Source organism: Oncorhynchus gorbuscha, unplaced genomic scaffold (genome assembly GCF_021184085.1).
Source record: "Oncorhynchus gorbuscha isolate QuinsamMale2020 ecotype Even-year unplaced genomic scaffold, OgorEven_v1.0 Un_scaffold_740, whole genome shotgun sequence".
Taxonomy (NCBI): Eukaryota; Metazoa; Chordata; class Actinopteri; order Salmoniformes; family Salmonidae; genus Oncorhynchus; species Oncorhynchus gorbuscha.
Window position 1 is genome coordinate 320089 of NW_025745787.1, and position 19191 is coordinate 339279.

General features: G+C 42.7%; 1 protein-coding gene across 2 annotated transcripts in view; it reads left to right on the forward strand.

The window, feature by feature from the left end:
• LOC124019955 (glutaredoxin 3-like) overlaps positions 1-11492 on the forward strand; it is a 45970-nt gene extending 34478 nt beyond the window's left edge. For both annotated transcript variants that reach the window (XM_046335398.1, XM_046335399.1), the window contains 6 exons: positions 1205-1266; positions 1379-1436; positions 7978-8030; positions 9833-9872; positions 9990-10082; positions 11267-11492. In XM_046335398.1, coding sequence (XP_046191354.1) covers positions 1205-1266; positions 1379-1436; positions 7978-8030; positions 9833-9872; positions 9990-10082; positions 11267-11317 — 357 coding nt within the window. In that variant the 3' untranslated portion in view covers positions 11318-11492. The remainder of the gene's footprint in view (positions 1-1204; positions 1267-1378; positions 1437-7977; positions 8031-9832; positions 9873-9989; positions 10083-11266) is intronic.
• Positions 11493-19191: the final 7699 nt, after the last annotated feature.

Genomic DNA, 19191 nt, shown 5'->3' on the forward strand with positions numbered 1-19191 from the left:
TGTGTGTGTTTTAGTGTGATTCAGACTGTAGGTGTGTGTTTTAGTGTGATTCAGACTGTAGGTGTGTGTTTTAGTGTGATTCAGACTGTAGGTGTGTGTTTTAGTGTGATTCAGACTGTAGGTGTGTGTTTTAGTGTGATTCAGACTGTAGGTGTGTGTTTTAGTGTGATTCAGACTGTAGGTGTGTGTTTTATTCAGACTGTAGGTGTGTGTTTTAGTGTGATTCAGACTGTAGGTGTGTGTTTTAGTGTGATTCAGACTGTAGGTGTGTGTTTTAGTGTGATTCAGACTGTTGTGTGTTTTAGTGTGATTCAGACTGTTGTGTGTTTTAGTGTGATTCAGACTGTAGGTGTGTGTTTTAGTGTGATTCAGACTGTGGTGAGTGTGATTCAGACTGTAGGTGTGTGTTTTAGTGTGATTCAGACTGTAGGTGTGTGTTTTAGTGTGATTCAGACTGTAGGTGTGTGTTTTAGTGTGATTCAGACTGTAGGTGTGTGTTTTAGTGTGATTCAGACTGTAGGTGTGTGTTTTAGTGTGATTCAGACTGTAGGTGTGTGTTTTAGTGTGATTCAGACTGTAGGTGTGTGTTTTAGTGTGATTCAGACTGTAGGTGTGTGTTTTAGTGTGATTCAGACTGTAGGTGTGTGTGTTTTAGTGTGATTCAGACTGTAGGTGTGTGTTTTAGTGTGATTCAGACTGTACAGACTGTAGGTGTGTGTTTTATGTGATTCAGACTGTAGGTGTGTGTTTTAGTGTGATTCAGACTGTACACAGACTGTAGGTGTGTGTTTTAGTGTGATTCAGACTGTAGGTGTGTGTTTTAGTGTGATTCAGACTGTACAGACTGTAGGTGTGTGTTTTAGTGTGATTCAGACTGTAGGTGTGTGTTTTAGTGTGATTCAGACTGGTGTGTGTTTTAGTGTGATTCAGACTGTACAGTGTGATTCAGACTGTAGGTGTGTGTTTTAGTGTGATTCAGACTGTAGGTGTGTGTTTTAGTGTGATTCAGACTGTAGGTGTGTGTTTTAGTGTGATTCAGACTGTAGGTGTGTGTTTTACATTCAGACTGTAGGTGTGTGTTTTAGTGTGATTCAGACTGTAGGTGTGTGTTTTAGTGTGATTCAGACTGTAGGTGTGTGTTTTAGTGTGATTCAGACTGTAGGTGTGACCCAGTGACCCATCTCAGTGTTGATACCTGTTGTAGGAACTAGCTGAATCTGGAGAGCTGGAGAATACCTGTCCCAAGGCTGTCACACTGGAGCACAGGTAAAACACACCTTTATACACACACACACACACACACACACACACACACACACACACGTGGAAGATGGCACGTTGTATTGTGTGACTTATGGACTGTCCCTATAACCTCCAGGTTGAAGTCGACCATCAACAGGAGTCCAGTCATGCTGTTCATGAAGGGAAATAAAGAGGTACGTAGGTGTCATTATATAACAGGACAATAAAGAGGTACGTAGGTGTCACTATATAACAGGACAATAAAGAGGTGTCACTGTATAACAGGGCAATAAAGAGGTACGTAGGTGTCACTGTATAACAGGACAATAAAGAGGTACGTAGGTGTCACTATATAACAGGACAATAAAGAGGTGTCACTGTATAACAGGACAATAAAGAGGTACGTAGGTGTCACTATATAACAGGACAATAAAGAGGTACGAAGGTGTCACTATATAACAGGACAATAAAGAGGTACGTAGAATAGGAATGGAATAGAATGGGGGCAGCAGGTAGCCTAGTGTTTAGAGCGTTGGACCTGTAACCAAAAGGTTGCTGGATCGAACCCCCGAGCTGACAAGGTAAAAATCTGTCATTCTGCCCCTGAACAAGGCAGCTGTTCCCAGGCCGTCATTGTTAGTAAGAATTTATTGACTAAAGATTTTAAAAAAATATATATATATATAAATAAATGCTATGCAGAAACAGACTAGAATAAACTGAATAAACTGAGGCTTGTGTTTGGCCTATATAATACTATTCTAATATAACTCCAGTACATTACTTCAAGAGGTACCAGTTGGCCTATATAATACTATATAATACTATTCTAATATAACTCCAGTACATTACTTCAAGAGGTACCAGTTGGCCTATATAATACTATATAATACTATATAATACTATATAATACATTTACATTACATTTAAGTCATTTAGCAGACGCTCTTATCCAGAGCGACTTACAAATTGGTGCATTCACCCTATGACATCCAGTGGAACAGTCACTTTACAATAGTGCATCTAAATCTTAAGGGGGGTGAGAGGGATTACTTATCCTATCCTAGGTATTCCTTAAAGAGGTGGGGTTTCAGGTGTCTCCGGAAGGTGGTGATTGACTCCGCTGTCCTGGCGTCGTGAGGGAGTTTGTTCCACCATTGGGGGGCCAGAGCAGCGAACAGTTTTGACTGGGCTGAGCGGGAGCTGTACTTCCTCAGTGGTAGGGAGGCGAGCAGGCCAGAGGTGGATGAACGCAGTGCCCTTGTTTGGGTGTAGGGCCTGATCAGAGCCTGGAGGTACTGAGGTGCCGTTCCCCTCACAGCTCCGTAGGCAAGCACCATGGTCTTGTAGCGGATGCGAGCTTCAACTGGAAGCCAGTGGAGAGAACGGAGGTGCGGGGTGACGTGAGAGAACTTGGGAAGGTTGAACACCAGACGGGCTGCGGCGTTCTGGATGAGTTGAAGGGGTTTAATGGCACAGGCAGGGAGCCCAGCCAACAGCGAGTTGCAGTAATCCAGATGGGAGATGACAAGTGCCTGGATTAGGACCTGTGCCGCTTCCTGTGTGAGGCAGGGTCGTACTCTGCGGATGTTGTAGAGCATGAACCTACAGGAACGGGCCACCGCCTTGATGTTGGTTGAGAACGACAGGGTGTTGTCCAGGATCACGCCAAGGTTCTTGGCGCTCTGGGAGGAGGACACAATGGAGTTGTCAACCGTGATGGCGAGATCATGGAACGGGCAGTCCTTCCCCGGGAGGAAGAGCAGCTCCGTCTTGCCGAGGTTCAGCTTGAGGTGGTGATCCGTCATCCACACTGATATGTCTGCCAGACATGCAGAGATGCGATTCGCCACCTGGTCATCAGAAGGGGGAAAGGAGAAGATTAATTGTGTGTCGTCTGCATAGCAATGATAGGAGAGACCATGTGAGGTTATGACAGAGCCAAGTTACTTGGTGTATAGCGAGAATAGGAGAGGGCCAAGAACAGAGCCCTGGGGGACACCAGTGGTGAGAGCGCGTGGTGAGGAGACAGATTCTCGCCACGCCACCTGGTAGGAGCGACCTGTCAGGTAGGACGCAATCCAAGCGTGGGCCGCGCCGGAGATGCCCAACTCGGAGAGGGTGGAGAGGAGGATCTGATGGTTCACAGTATCGAAGGCAGCCGATAGATCTAGAAGGATGAGAGCAGAGGAGAGAGAGTTAGCTTTAGCAGTGCGGAGCGCCTCCGTGATACAGAGGAGAGCAGTCTCAGTTGAATGACTAGTCTTGAAACCTGACTGATTTGGATCAAGAAGGTCATTCAGAGAGAGATAGCGGGAGAGCTGGCCAAGGACGGCACGTTCAAGAGTTTTGGAGAGAAAAGAAAGAAGGGATACTGGTCTGTAATTGTTGACATCGGAGGGATCGAGTGTAGGTTTTTTCAGAAGGGGTGCAACTCTCGCTCTCTTGAAGACGGAAGGTGTAATACTTCAAGAGGTACCAGTTGGCCTATATAATACTATATAATACTATATAATATAACTCCAGTACATTACTTCAAGAGTCACCAGCTGGCCTATATAATACTATATAATACTATATAATATAACTCCAGTACATTACTTCAAGAGGTACCAGTTGGCCGATATAATACTATTCTAATATAACTCCAGTATATACTCTATATAGTATATAATATAGTACAGTTGGCCTATATACTACTATTCTAATATAACTCCAGTACATTACTTCAAGAGGTACCAGTTGGCCTATATAATACTATATAATACTATTATAATATAACTCCAGTACATTACTTCAAGAGGTACCAGTTGGCCTATATAATACTATATAATACTATATAATATAACTCCAGTACATAACTTCAAGAGGTACCCGTTGGCCTATATAATACTATTCTAATATAACTCCAGTACATTACTTCAAGAGGTACCAGTTGGCCTATATAATACTATATAATACTATATAATATAACTCCAGTACATTACTTCAAGAGGCACCAGCTGGCCTATATAATACTATATAATACTATATAATATAACTCCAGTACATTACTTCAAGAGGTACCAGTTGGCCGATATAATACTATTCTAATATAACTCCAGTATATACTCTATATAGTATATAATATAGTACAGTTGGCCTATATACTACTATTCTAATATAACTCCAGTACATTACTTCAAGATTGGCCGATATAATACTATTCTAATATAATACTATATACTATATATAATATATAGTACAGTTGGCCTATATATACTATTCTAATATAACTCCAGTACATTACTTCAAGTACCAGTTGGCCTATATAATACTATATAATACTATTCTAATATAATATATAGTATATAATATAGTACAGTTGGCCTATATAATACTATATAATACTATTGTAATATAATATATAGTATATAATATAGTACAGTTGGCCTGTATACTACTATATAATACTATTCTAATATAATATATAGTATATAATATAGTACAGTTGGCCTGTATACTACTATTGTAATATAATATATAGTATATAATATAGTAATATAACTATTCTAATATAACTCCAGTACATTACTTCAAGAGGTACCAGTTGGCCTATATAATACTATATAATACTATTATAATATAACTCCAGTACATTACTTCAAGAGGTACCAGTTGGCCTATATAATACTATATAATACTATATAATATAACTCCAGTACATAACTTCAAGAGGTACCCGTTGGCCTATATAATACTATTCTAATATAACTCCAGTACATTACTTCAAGAGGTACCAGTTGGCCTATATAATACTATATAATACTACTCTAATATAATATATAGTATATAATATAGTACAGTTGGCCTATATAATACTATATAATACTATTGTAATATAATATATAGTATATAATATAGTACAGTTGGCCTGTATACTACTATATAATACTATTCTAATATAATATATAGTATATAATATAGTACAGTTGGCCTGTATACTACTATTGTAATATAATATATAGTATATAATATAGTACAGTTGGCCTATATACTACTATTCTAATATAACTCCAGTACATTACTTCAAGAGGTACCAGTTGGCCTATATAATACTATATAATACTATTATAATATAACTCCAGTACATTACTTCAAGAGGTACCAGTTGGCCTATATAATACTATATAATACTATATAATATAACTCCAGTACATAACTTCAAGAGGTACCCGTTGGCCTATATAATACTATTCTAATATAACTCCAGTACATTACTTCAAGAGGTACCAGTTGGCCTATATAATACTATATAATACTACTCTAATATAATATATAGTATATAATATAGTACAGTTGGCCTATATAATACTATATAATACTATTCTAATATAATATATAGTATATAATATAGTACAGTTGGCCTGTATACTACTATATAATACTATTCTAATATAATATATAGTATATAATATAGTACAGTTGGCCTATATACTACTATATAATACTATTGTAATATAATATATAGTATATAATATAGTACAGTTGGCCTATATACTACTATATAATACTATTGTAATATAATATATAGTATATAATATAGTACAGTTGGCCTGTATACTACTATATAATACTATTCTAATATAATATATAGTATATAATATAGTACAGTTGGCCTGTATACTACTATTGTAATATAATATATAGTATATAATATAGTACAGTTGGCCTATATACTACTATATAATACTATTGTAATATAATATATAGTATATAATATAGTACAGTTGGCCTGTATACTACTATATAATACTATTCTAATATAATATATAGTATATAATATAGTACAGTTGGCCTATATACTACTATATAATACTATTCTAATATAATATATAGTATATAATATAGTACAGTTGGCCTATATACTACTATATAATACTATTGTAATATAATATATAGTATATAATATAGTACAGTTGGCCTGTATACTACTATATAATACTATTCTAATATAATATATAGTATATAATATAGTACAGTTGGCCTGTATACTACTATTGTAATATAATATATAGTATATAATATAGTACAGTTGGCCTATATACTACTATATAATACTATTGTAATATAATATATAGTATATAATATAGTACAGTTGGCCTGTATACTACTATATAATACTATTCTAATATAATATATAGTATATAATATAGTACAGTTGGCCTGTATACTCTGCCCCATCTAGTAGATAAGGACAATTGGTATGGCATACATTTCAACAGAATTGAGGCTAATCTGAAATCAATAATATTCTGCACAGAGCAGAGCAGTGGGACCCCCACACACACACACTCACACACACACACACACACACACACACACACACACACACACACACACACACACACACACACACACACACACACACACACACACACACACACACACACACACACACACACTAATGGTTCAGGAGTATCCCCCCAGACACACACACACACAGACACTAATGGTTCAGGAGTACCCCCCCCCAGACACACACACAGACACTAATGGTTCAGGAGTACCCCCCCAGACACACACACACACACAGACACTAATGGTTCAGGAGTACCCCCCTCCTACCTCTTCATATTGATTGCTGCTGCTCACAGATGAAGAGAGATCTTCAGAGTAGTTTAAACCAAGTCCCCTGTGAATCCCGTCTCTCCCTTTGGTTCTATCTGTAGATACAGATCTTTATTTAGTTTCCCATTTCTAAGTGGGGTCCTGTGAAACCAACAGCAAGTTGAAACTTGCTCAATGAAAGCTTGAGTTTGGTTTCATTCCTGGAGGGAAGAGGTCCTGACTCCTCCTGCTTAACTAGGCAAGTCGGTTAAGAACAAATTCTTATTTACGTTGACGGTCTAGGAACAGTGTGTTAACTGGTCTAGGAACAGTGGGGTTAACTGGTCTAGGAACAGTGTGTTAACTGGTCTAGGAACAGTGTGTTAACTGGTCTAGGAACAATGGGTTAACTGGTCTAGGAACAGTGTGTTAACTGGTCTAGGAACAGTGGGTTAACTGGTCTAGGAACAATGGGTTAACTGGTCTAGGAACAGTGTGTTAACTGGTCTAGGAACAGTGTGTTAACTGGTCTAGGAACAGTGGGTTAACTGGTCTATGAACAGTGGGGTTAACTGGTCTAGGAACAGTGGGTTAACTGGTCTAGGAACAGTGGGTTAACTGGTCTAGGAACAGTGTGTTAACTGGTCTAGGAACAGTGTGTTAACAGAACAGTGGGTTAACTGGTCTAGGAACAGTGGGTTAACTGGTCTAGGAACAGTGTGTTAACTGGTCTAGGAACAGTGTGTTAACTGGTTTAGGAACAATGCCTTGTTCAGAATGACAGATTTTTTTACCTCGTTAGCTCGGGGATTCGATCCGGCAACCTTTCGGGTTACTGGCCCAACGCTCTAACCACTAGGCCGCCACTTAAAACCATGTGTTATCTTGAAAGCATTTCTCCTACTCACTCGGAAAGCACCATTTTTATATTAGCTATTTGAAAAGATCTTTGTCTTAAAAAGAAACATTGCTTCCTGTGATTTTGTTCTGCAATAAAATGGTTTTGTGTGGACTCACCCATTGAAGGATCTGAATTGAGTTAATATGTTGATTATAAAGTGTATGTTCTTTGTTAAGATACTGACATGGGTATGATTAAGTTATCTGTTCGGTTTCTAAAGTCTGTTTTTCTTCCTGTATCTGTAGCAAGCCAAGTGTGGATTCAGTCTTCAGATACTGGAGATAATGAACAGCTCAGGGTGAGAACACCACTATATCACGATACTGGAGATAATGAACAGCTCAGGGTGAGGTAACACCACTATATCACGATACTGGAGATAATGAACAGCTCCGGGTGAGGTAAAGCAACTATATCACGATACTGGAGATAATGAACAGCTCAGGGTGAGGTAAAGAACTATATCACATACTGGAGATAATGAACAGCTCAGGGTGAGGTAAAGCAACTATATCACGATACTGGAGATAATGAACAGGGTGAGAACACCACTATATCACGATACTGGAGATAATGAACAGGGTGAGGTAACACCACTATATCACGATACTGGAGATAATGAACAGGGTGAGGTAACACCACTATATCACGATACTGGAGATAATGAACAGGGTGAGGTAACACCACTATATCACGATACTGGAGATAATGAACAGGGTGAGAACACCACTATATCACGATACTGGAGATAATGAACAGGGTGAGGTAACACCACTATATCACGATACTGGAGATAATGAACAGGGTGAGAACACCACTATATCACGATACTGGAGATAATGAACAGGGTGAGAACACCACTATATCACGATACTGGAGATAATGAACAGGGTGAGAACACCACTATATCACGATACTGGAGATAATGAACAGGGTGAGAACACCACTATATCACGATACTGGAGATAATGAACAGGGTGAGGTAACACCACTATATCACGATACTGGAGATAATGAACAGGGTGAGGTAACACCACTATATCACGATACTGGAGATAATGAACAGGGTGAGAACACCACTATATCACGATACTGGAGATAATGAACAGGGTGAGGTAACACCACTATATCACGATACTGGAGATAATGAACAGGGTGAGGTAACACCACTATATCACGATACTGGAGATAATGAACAGGGTGAGGTAACACCACTATATCACGATACTGGAGATAATGAACAGGGTGAGAACACCACTATATCACGATACTGGAGATAATGAACAGGGTGAGAACACCACTATATCACGATACTGGAGATAATGAACAGGGTGAGAACACCACTATATCACGATACTGGAGATAATGAACAGGTGAAACACCACTATATCACGATACTGGAGATAATGAACAGGGTGAGGTAACACCACTATATCACGATTCTGGAGATAATGAACAGGGTGAGGTAACACCACTATATCACGATACTGGAGATAATGAACAGGGTGAGGTAACACCACTATATCACGATACTGGAGATAATGAACAGGGTGAGGTAACACCACTATATCACGATACTGGAGATAATGAACAGGGTGAAGTAACACCACTATATCACGATACTGGAGATAATGAACAGGGTGAGGTAACACCACTATATCACGTGGAGATAATGAACAGCTAGGGTGAGTAACACCACTATATCATACTGGAGATAATGAACTGGGTGAGAACACCACTATATCACGATACTGGAGATAATGAACAGGGTGAGGTAACACCACTATATCACGATACTGGAGATAATGAACAGGGTTTAACACCACTATATATCATGAACAGTTCATTATATCTTGTCTGTGTTTATAATATAGTGGTTAATATCTTGTCTGTGTTTATAATATAGTGGTTAATATCTTGCCTGTGTTTCTAATATAATGGTTAATATCTTGTCTGTGTTTCTAATATGATGGTTAATATCTTGTCTGTGTTTCTAATATGATGGTTAATATCTTGCCTGTGTTTCTAATATGATGGTTAATATCTTGTCTGTGTTTCTAATATGATGGTTAATATCTTGCCTGTGTTTCCTGTTTGCAGGGTGGAATACAGCACCTTTGATATCCTGGAAGATGACGAGGTAAAAGAGACTGTATCTGTCTATGACATTTGCAAAACCATGTTGGTGAAACCTAAAGATGTTTTTCTACATGTTGACGTGGTTTTCTTTATGCATCTTCCAATCACCGATGTCCAGGTTCGACAGGGTCTGAAGACATACTCAAACTGGCCAACGTACCCTCAGCTATATGTCAATGGGGAACTCATTGGTGGGCTGGACATTGTGAAGGTGAGAAGAGATTTTTTGTTTTACACCTCAGACCATAATTGCGCTTATTACCTCCACTTAGTTCTGGACTAGTCTTGATATGTCTATAAACCATTTACAATGGAGATCGTCCATTTAAAATAGTTTTTTAGTCCTAAACTAGGCTGAATCTGTGTCTGGGGGAAACCAACCCTTATAGGATCAGCCAGGCATGTCACAGTGTTATAGACAGAGGCAACAGCAGTACCACAGACTCTCCACCAGGTGTCACTAAAGCACAGTGTTCTGTTTTCTTAGCCTGCTTAATGTCGTCATGCCATGTGCAGTCAGACAGCATGGAGGGGGAGGGGGGGGGGGGGTCATCCTCGGTAGTAAAAAAGCACAGAGGAAAAGATTGGTGTAATGTAAATACCCAGGTTTCTTAGTGAACTACATTAAACCAGGCTAAGGGAAGGTTACACAACATTGAGATAGTAAAGTCCCCAGTGTGCGTCTAACAGTAATCCTCTGTTTAGATATGCCTACTTATTTCACCGAGGGCCTTGCTTTGCATAAACTAGGCCTGTAGTCCGGGTGGGTTTAAAGCAGTGTATTGCCCAGCAGTGGCTAGTGGTCGATGTCAGCTGAAGTTCAGTTTTAATAGATCACCTGTCAATCACGGTTCTTTATGAGGACTGCATTGTGATAACATGTCACTGGGTTTCATTAGACAGGAGTTCTCTGTGTCTCTACATAGTTAGTTTAATGAGACAGGAGTTCTCTGTGTCTCTACATAGTTAGTTTAATGAGACAGGAGTTCTCTGTGTCTCTACATAGTTAGTTTAATGAGACAGGAGTTCTCTGTGTCTCTATACATAGTTAGTTTAATGAGACAGGAGTTTTCTGTGTATCTATACATAGTTAGTTTAATGAGACAGGAGTTTTCTGTGTATCTATACATAGTTAGTTTCATTAGACAGGAGTTCTCTGTGTATCTATACATAGTTAGTTTCATTAGACAGGAGTTCTCTGTGTCTCTATACATAGTTAGTTTCATGAGACAGGAGTTCTCTGTGTCTCTATTCATAGTTATTGTGCATCAATAGAGTATTTATTTCTGATGCTGTTGGTAGGTTACATGACAGGTCCAGTAGGCTGTTATTTTCTCATGTATCAGCTGGTATGAAGATCAGACCTTTATTGACATGTGTTCTGTGTTTTTACAGGAGCTTAAAGACAGTGGAGACCTTTCTTCTGTCCTGAGGGGTGAATGCTAGATTCCTGTAGTACTGTTACTGTGATGGGAATGAGCTATGGACTACTGCACTCTTTCTTCCTCTCTCTACCTTCTTCTTCCTCTCTCTACCCTCTTCTTCCTCTCTACCCTCTTCTTCCTCTCTACCCTCTTCTTCCTCTCTACCCTCTTCTTCCCCTCTCTACCCTCCTCTTCCCCTCTCTACCATCTTTTTCCCCTCTCTACCCTCCTCTTTCTCTCTACCCCTCCTCTTCCTCTCTCTACCCTCCTCTTCCTCTCTCTACCCTCCTCTTCCCCTCTCTACCCTCCTCTTCCCCTCTCTACCCTCCTCTTCCCCTCTCTACCCTCCTCTTCCCCTCTCTACCCTCCTCTTCCCCTCTCTACCCTCCTCTTCCCCTCTCTACCCTCCTCACCCTCCTCTTCCCCTCTCTACCCTCCTCTTCCCCTCTCTACCCTCCTCTTCCTCTCTCTACCCTCCTCTTCCCCTCTCTACCCTCCTCTTCCCCTCTCTACCCTCCTCTTCCCCTCTCTACCCTCCTCTTCCCCTCTCTACCCTCCTCTTCCCCTCTCTACCCTTCTCTTCCCCTCTCTACCCTCTTCTCTTCCCCTCTCTACCCTCTTCTCTTCCCCTCTCTACCCTCCTCTCCCCCTCTCTACCCTCCTCTACCCTCCTCTTCCCCTCTCTACCCTCCTCTACCCTCCTCTTCCCCTCTCTATCCTCTTCTCTTCTCTACCCTCTTCTCTCCCCCTCTCTACCCTCCTCTTCCCCTCTCTACCCTCCTCTTCCCCTCTCTATCCTCTTCTCTATCCTCTTCCCTCTTCTCTCCCCCTCTCTACCCTCCTCTTCCCCTCTCTATCCTCTTCTCTATCCTCTTCCCTCTTCTCTCCCCCTCTCTGAAATACATTATATTATCCATCCATTGATTTTTCTGAACATAGCACAGGTGTCCTAATGAACCTGATTGATCAAACTGCATTCTGCCACCAGCTGCAAATATAATAAAGTCATCCATGATGCTACCTGACTGGTTTCCTTATTTGTCTTCTGAACCTTAAAGAACACAGCACTCAGAGCAAAGAACTGGAACCTTAGAACACAGCAGTCAGAGCAAAGAACTGGAACCTTAGAACACAGCAGTCAGAGCAAAGAACTAGAACCTTAGAGAACACAGCAGTCAGAGCAAAGAACTGGAACCTTAGAGAACACAGCAGTCAGAGCAAAGAACTGGAACCTTAGAGAACACAGCAGTCAGAGCAAAGAACTGGAACCTTAGAGAACACAGCACTCAGAGCAAAGAACTGGAACCTTAAAGAACACAGCAGTCAGAGCAAAGAACTGGAACCTTAGAGAACACAGCACTCAGAGCAAAGAACTGGAACCTTAGAACACAGCAGTCAGAGCAAAGAACTGGAACCTTAGAGAACACAGCACTCAGAGCAAAGAACTAGAACCTTAGAGAACACAGCACTCAGAGCAAAGAACTGGAACCTTAGAACACAGCAGTCAGAGCAAAGAACTGGAACCTTAGAACACAGCACTCAGAGCAAAGAACTGGAACCTTAGAGAACACAGCACTCAGAGCAAAGAACTGGAACCTTAGAACACAGCAGTCAGAGCAAAGAACTGGAACCTTAGAGAACACAGCACTCAGAGCAAAGAACTAGAACCTTAGAGAACACAGCACTCAGAGCAAAGAACTGGAACCTTAGAGAACACAGCAGTCAGAGCAAAGAACTGGAACCTTAGAGAACACAGCAGTCAGAGCAAAGAACTGGAACCTTAGAGAACACAGCAGTCAGAGCAAAGAACTGGAACCTTAGAGAACACAGCACTCAGAGCAAAGAACTGGAACCTTAAAGAACACAGCAGTCAGAGCAAAGAACTGGAACCTTAGAGAACACAGCACTCAGAGCAAAGAACTGGAACCTTAGAACACAGCAGTCAGAGCAAAGAACTGGAACCTTAGAGAACACAGCACTCAGAGCAAAGAACTAGAACCTTAGAGAACACAGCACTCAGAGCAAAGAACTGGAACCTTAGAACACAGCAGTCAGAGCAAAGAACTGGAACCTTAGAACACAGCACTCAGAGCAAAGAACTGGAACCTTAGAGAACACAGCACTCAGAGCAAAGAACTGGAACCTTAGAACACAGCAGTCAGAGCAAAGAACTGGAACCTTAGAGAACACAGCACTCAGAGCAAAGAACTAGAACCTTAGAGAACACAGCACTCAGAGCAAAGAACTGGAACCTTAGAACACAGCAGTCAGAGCAAAGAACTGGAACCTTAGAGAACACAGCACTCAGAGCAAAGAACTGGAACCTTAGAACACAGCAGTCAGAGCAAAGAACTAGAACCTTAGAACACAGCACTCAGAGCAAATAACTGGAACCTTAGAACACAGCAGTCAGAGCAAAGAACTAGAACCTTAGAGAACACAGCACTCAGAGCAAAGAACTGGAACCTTAGAACACAGCAGTCAGAGCAAAGAACTGGAACCTTAGAGAACACAGCAGTCAGAGCAAATACATAGAGGTGGCCTCCCCATTCAAGTCAACGATGACATAATTAGACTGGCAGCCCTTCCACAGGTCATTGGACCCCTCCCCTCCCTCCATAGAGATGGACATGGTCCACAGGTCATTGGACCCCTCCCCTCCCTCCATAGAGATGGACGTGGTCCACAGGTCATTAGACCTCTCCCTCCCTCCATAGAGATGGACGTGGTCCACAGGTCATTGGACCTCTCCCCTCCCTCCATAGAGATGGACGTGGTGCACAGGTCATTGGACCCCTCCCTCCATAGAGATGGACGTTGTCCACAGGTCATTAGACCCCTCCCCTCCCTCCATAGAGATGGACGTGGTGCACAGGTCATTGGACCTCTCCCCTCCCTCCATAGAGATGGACGTGGTGCACAGGTCATTAGACCTCTCCCCTCCCTCCATAGAGATGGACGTGGTCCACAGGTCATTAGACCCCTCCCCTCCCTCCATAGAGATGGACGTGGTCCACAGGTCATTGGACCTCTCCCCTCCCTCCATAGAGATGGACGTGGTCCACAGGTCATTGGACCCCTCCCTCCATAGAGATGGACGTGGTGCACAGGTCATTAGACCTCTCCCTCCATAGAGATGGACGTGGTGCACAGGTCATTAGACCTCTCCCTCCCATAGAGATGGACGTGGTCCACAGGTCATTGGACCCCTCCCCTCCCTCCATAGAGATGGACGTGGTGCACAGGTCATTGGACCCCTCCCTCCATAGAGATGGACGTGGTCCACAGGTCATTAGACCCCTCCCTCCCTCCATAGAGATGGACGTGGTCCACAGGTCATTGGACCTCTCCCTCCATAGAGATGGACGTGGTCCACAGGTCATTGGACCCCTCCCTCCCTCCATAGAGATGGACGTGTTCCACAGGTCATTAGACCTCTCCCCTCCCTCCATAGAGATGGACGTGGTCCACAGGTCATTAGACCTCTCCCTCCCTCTGTAGAGATGGACGTGGTGCACAGGTCATTAGACCTCTCCCTCCATAGAGATGGACGTGGTGCACAGGTCATTGGACCTCTCCCCTCCCTTCATAGAGATGGACGTGGTCCACAGGTCATTAGACCTCTCCCCTCCCTCTGTAGAGATGGACGTGGTGCACAGGTCATTAGACCTCTCCCTCCATAGAGATGGACGTGGTGCACAGGTCATTGGACCTCTCCCCTCCCTCCATAGAGATGGACGTGGTGCACAGGTCATTAGACCCCTCCCATCCCTCCATAGAGATGGACGTGGTGCACAGGTCATTGGACCTCTCCCTCCATAGAGATGGACGTGGTCCACAGGTCATTGGACCTCTCCCTCCATAGAGATGGACGTGGTGCACAGGTCATTAGACCTCTCCCCTCCCTCCATAGAGATGGACGTGGTCCACAGGTCATTGGACCCCTCCCTCCATAGAGATGGACGTGGTGCACAGGTCATTAGACCTCTCCCTCCATAGAGATGGACGTGGTCCACAGGTCATTAGACCCCTCCCCTCCCTCCATAGAGATGGACGTGGTGCACAGGTCATTAGACCTCTCCCCTCCCTACATAGAGATGGACGTGGTCCACAGGTCATTGGACCTCTCCCTCCATAGAGATGGACGTGGTCCACAGGTCATTGGACCTCTCCCTCCATAGAGATGGACGTGGTCCACAGGTCATTAGACCCCTCCCCTCCCTCCATAGAGATGGACGTGTTCCACAGGTCATTAGACCTCTCCCCTCCCTCCATAGAGATGGACGTGGTCCACAGGTCATTAGACCTCTCCCCTCCCTCTGTAGAGATGGACGTGGTGCACAGGTCATTAGACCTCTCCCTCCATAGAGATGGACGTGGTGCACAGGTCATTGGACCTCTCCCCTCCCTTCATAGAGATGGACGTGGTCCACAGGTCATTAGACCTCTCCCCTCCCTCTGTAGAGATGGACGTGGTGCACAGGTCATTAGACCTCTCCCTCCATAGAGATGGACGTGGTGCACAGGTCATTGGACCTCTCCCCTCCCTCCATAGAGATGGACGTGGTGCACAGGTCATTAGACCCTCCCATCCCTCCATAGAGATGGACGTGGTGCACAGGTCATTGGACCTCTCCTCCATAGAGATGGACGTGGTCCACAGGTCATTGGACCTCTCCCTCCATAGAGATGGACGTGGTGCACAGGTCATTAGACCTCTCCCCTCCCTCCATAGAGATGGACGTGGTCCACAGGTCATTGGACCCCTCCCTCCATAGAGATGGACGTGGTCCACAGGTCATTAGACCTCTCCCTCCATAGAGATGGACGTGGTCCACAGGTCATTAGACCCCTCCCCTCCCTCCATAGAGATGGACGTGGTGCACAGGTCATTAGACCTCTCCCCTCCCTACATAGAGATGGACGTGGTCCACAGGTCATTGGACCTCTCCCTCCATAGAGATGGACGTGGTCCACAGGTCATTGGACCTCTCCCTCCATAGAGATGGATGTGGTGCACAGGTTATTAGACCTCTCCCCTCCCTCCATAGAGATGGACGTGGTCCACAGGTCATTGGACCCCTCCCCTCCCTCCATAGAGATGGACGTGGTCCACAGGTCATTGGACCTCTCCCTCCATAGAGATGGACGTGGTGCACAGGTCATTAGACCTCTCCCCTCCCTCCATAGAGATGGACGTGGTCCACAGGTCATTGGACCTCTCCCCTCCCTCCATAGAGATGGACGTGGTCCACAGGTCATTGGACCTCTCCCTCCATAGAGATGGACGTGGTGCACAGGTCATTAGATCTCCTCCCTCCATAGAGATGGACGTGGTCCACAGGTCATTGGACCTCTCCCATCCCTCCATAGAGATGGACGTGGTCCACAGGTCATTGGACCCTCCCCAGGTCCATAGAGATGGACGTGGTCCACAGGTCATTGGACCTCTCCTCCCTCCATAGAGCTGGACTTGGTGCACGCAGAATGTTCCCCAGTACTGGAAGGTGGGGCCTGAGTGACAACGTTTGTGAACCCCTGCTATAGATTGTGTTGTTTATCATTTTCTTACATTTACATGGTTATAGTGCATTCAGAAAGTATTCAGACCATCGCAGCGCCAGCTGTGCCACCAGAGACTCTGGGTTTGAGCCCAGGCTCTGTCTCAGCCGGCCGCGACCGGGAGGGTTAGGGAGGGTTTGGTCGGTAGGGATGTCCTTGTCTCATCGCGCACCAGCGACTCCTGTGGCGGGCCGGGCGTAGTGCACACTGACCAGGTCACTAGGGGCACGGTGTTTCCTCCGACACATGGATGCGGCTGGCTTCCTGGTTGGATGTGCGCTGTGTTAAGAAGCAGTGCAGCTTGGTTGGGTTGTTCCTGTTTCCATTGATCATCCTTGAGATGTTTCTACAACTTGATTGTAGTCTTTCTGTGGTAAATTAAATTGATTGGACATGATTTGGAAAGGCAACACACCTGTCTATATAACACACCTGTCTATATAACACACCTGTCTATATAACACACCTGTCTATATAACACACCTGTCTATATAACACACCTGTCTATATAAAGGTCCCACAGTTGACAGTGAATGTCAGAGTAAAAACCAAGCCATGAGGTTGAAGGAATTGTCTGTAGAGATCAGAGACAGGATTGTGTCAAGGCACAGATCTGGGGAAGGGTACCAAAACATGTCTGTAGCATTGAAGGTCCCCAAGAACACAGTGGCCTCAATCATTCCTAAATGGAAGAAGTTTGGAACCACAAAGACTCTCCCTAGAGCTGGCTGCCTGGTCAAACTGAGCAATCAGGGGAGAAGGGCCTTGGTCAGGGAGGTGACCCAAGAACCCAATGGTCACTCTGACAGAGCTCCTCTGTGGAGATGGGAGAACCTTCCAGAAGGCCAACCTTCTCTGCAGCACTCAACCAATCAGGCCTTTATGATAGTGGCCAGACAGAAGCCACTCCTCAGTAAAAAGCCCACTTGAAGTTACCACAGAGGAGAAATTAGTAGCCCTGTGCTACCATCTCGACAACCAGATGTTCTCGGACTAGGAGAGAAAACGTAGTCAGATGAAGAGAGAGCAGCTGGAGTATCAGTGTTCTCTGAGGGGGATCCATGTCTCCGTCAGGGCCAAAAGGCTGAGATGAACTCTGTGTTCTCGACCGCAGATCGGCAGTTAAACTCTGCCAGAGACCTAGACTTCCTCCACCGCTTACAGCTGCTGCTGAGAAACCAGGGGACACTGAAGAACGAATGACCTAACAGAGGTGAAGACCACACCTCCCTGCACTAATTGCTGATTGCCTAGGAGAGGTGAAACCACTCCCCCTCCGATACACTCACTAATTACCAACACATGTCACAAATTGCCCCGCCCCTTGATCCTGGTTGATGTGTCAACAACAGTCTGCAAGTTATGATCAGTCAGCTGTTCACACACCAAGTTGACCACTGGGAAGACAGGCAGCACTTATTAAAGTAGATGGACCTAGCTATCAAAAAGACAGTACTGGACCACAACAGATAAAGACATCACTTCTGGAGATATCAGGAGCCCTCTAGCTATAGAATGATTCAGTGTGGATCAATAAGAAATTCAGCAGGTACATCCCCGGATCAGTCTTCCCTGTTATCTCACAGAAGCATTTATTTAACCTTTATTTATTCAACCTTTATTTATTCAACCTTTATTTATTCAACCTTTATTTATTTAACCTTTATTTATTTAACCTTTATTTATTCAACCTTTATTTATTCAACCTTTATTTATTCAAACTTTATTTATTTAACCTTTATTTATTTAACCTTTATTTATTCAACCTTTATTTATTCAACCTTTATTTATTTAACCTTTATTTATTCAACCTTTATTTATTCAAACTTTATTTATTCAACCTTTATTTATTCAACCTTTATTTATTTAAACTTTATTTATTCAACCTTTATTTATTCAACCTTTATTTATTCAACCTTTATTTATTTAACCTTTAATCAACCTTTATTTATTCAATCTTTATTTATTCAACCTTTATTTATTCAACCTTTATTCAACCTTTATTTATTCAACCTTTATTTATTCAACCTTTATTTATTCAACCTTTATTCAACCTTTATTTATTCAACCTTTATTTATTCAACCTTTATTTATTCAACCTTTATTTATTCAACCTTTATTTATTCAACCTTTATTCAACCTTTATTTATTCAACCTTTATTTATTTAACCTTTATTTATTCAACCTTTATTTATTTAAACTTTATTTATTCAACCTTTATTTATTCAACCTTTATTTATTCAACCTTTATTTAACCTTTATTTATCCAACCTTTATTTATTAAACCTTTATTTAACCTTTCTTTATTAACCTTTATTTATTCAACCTTTATTT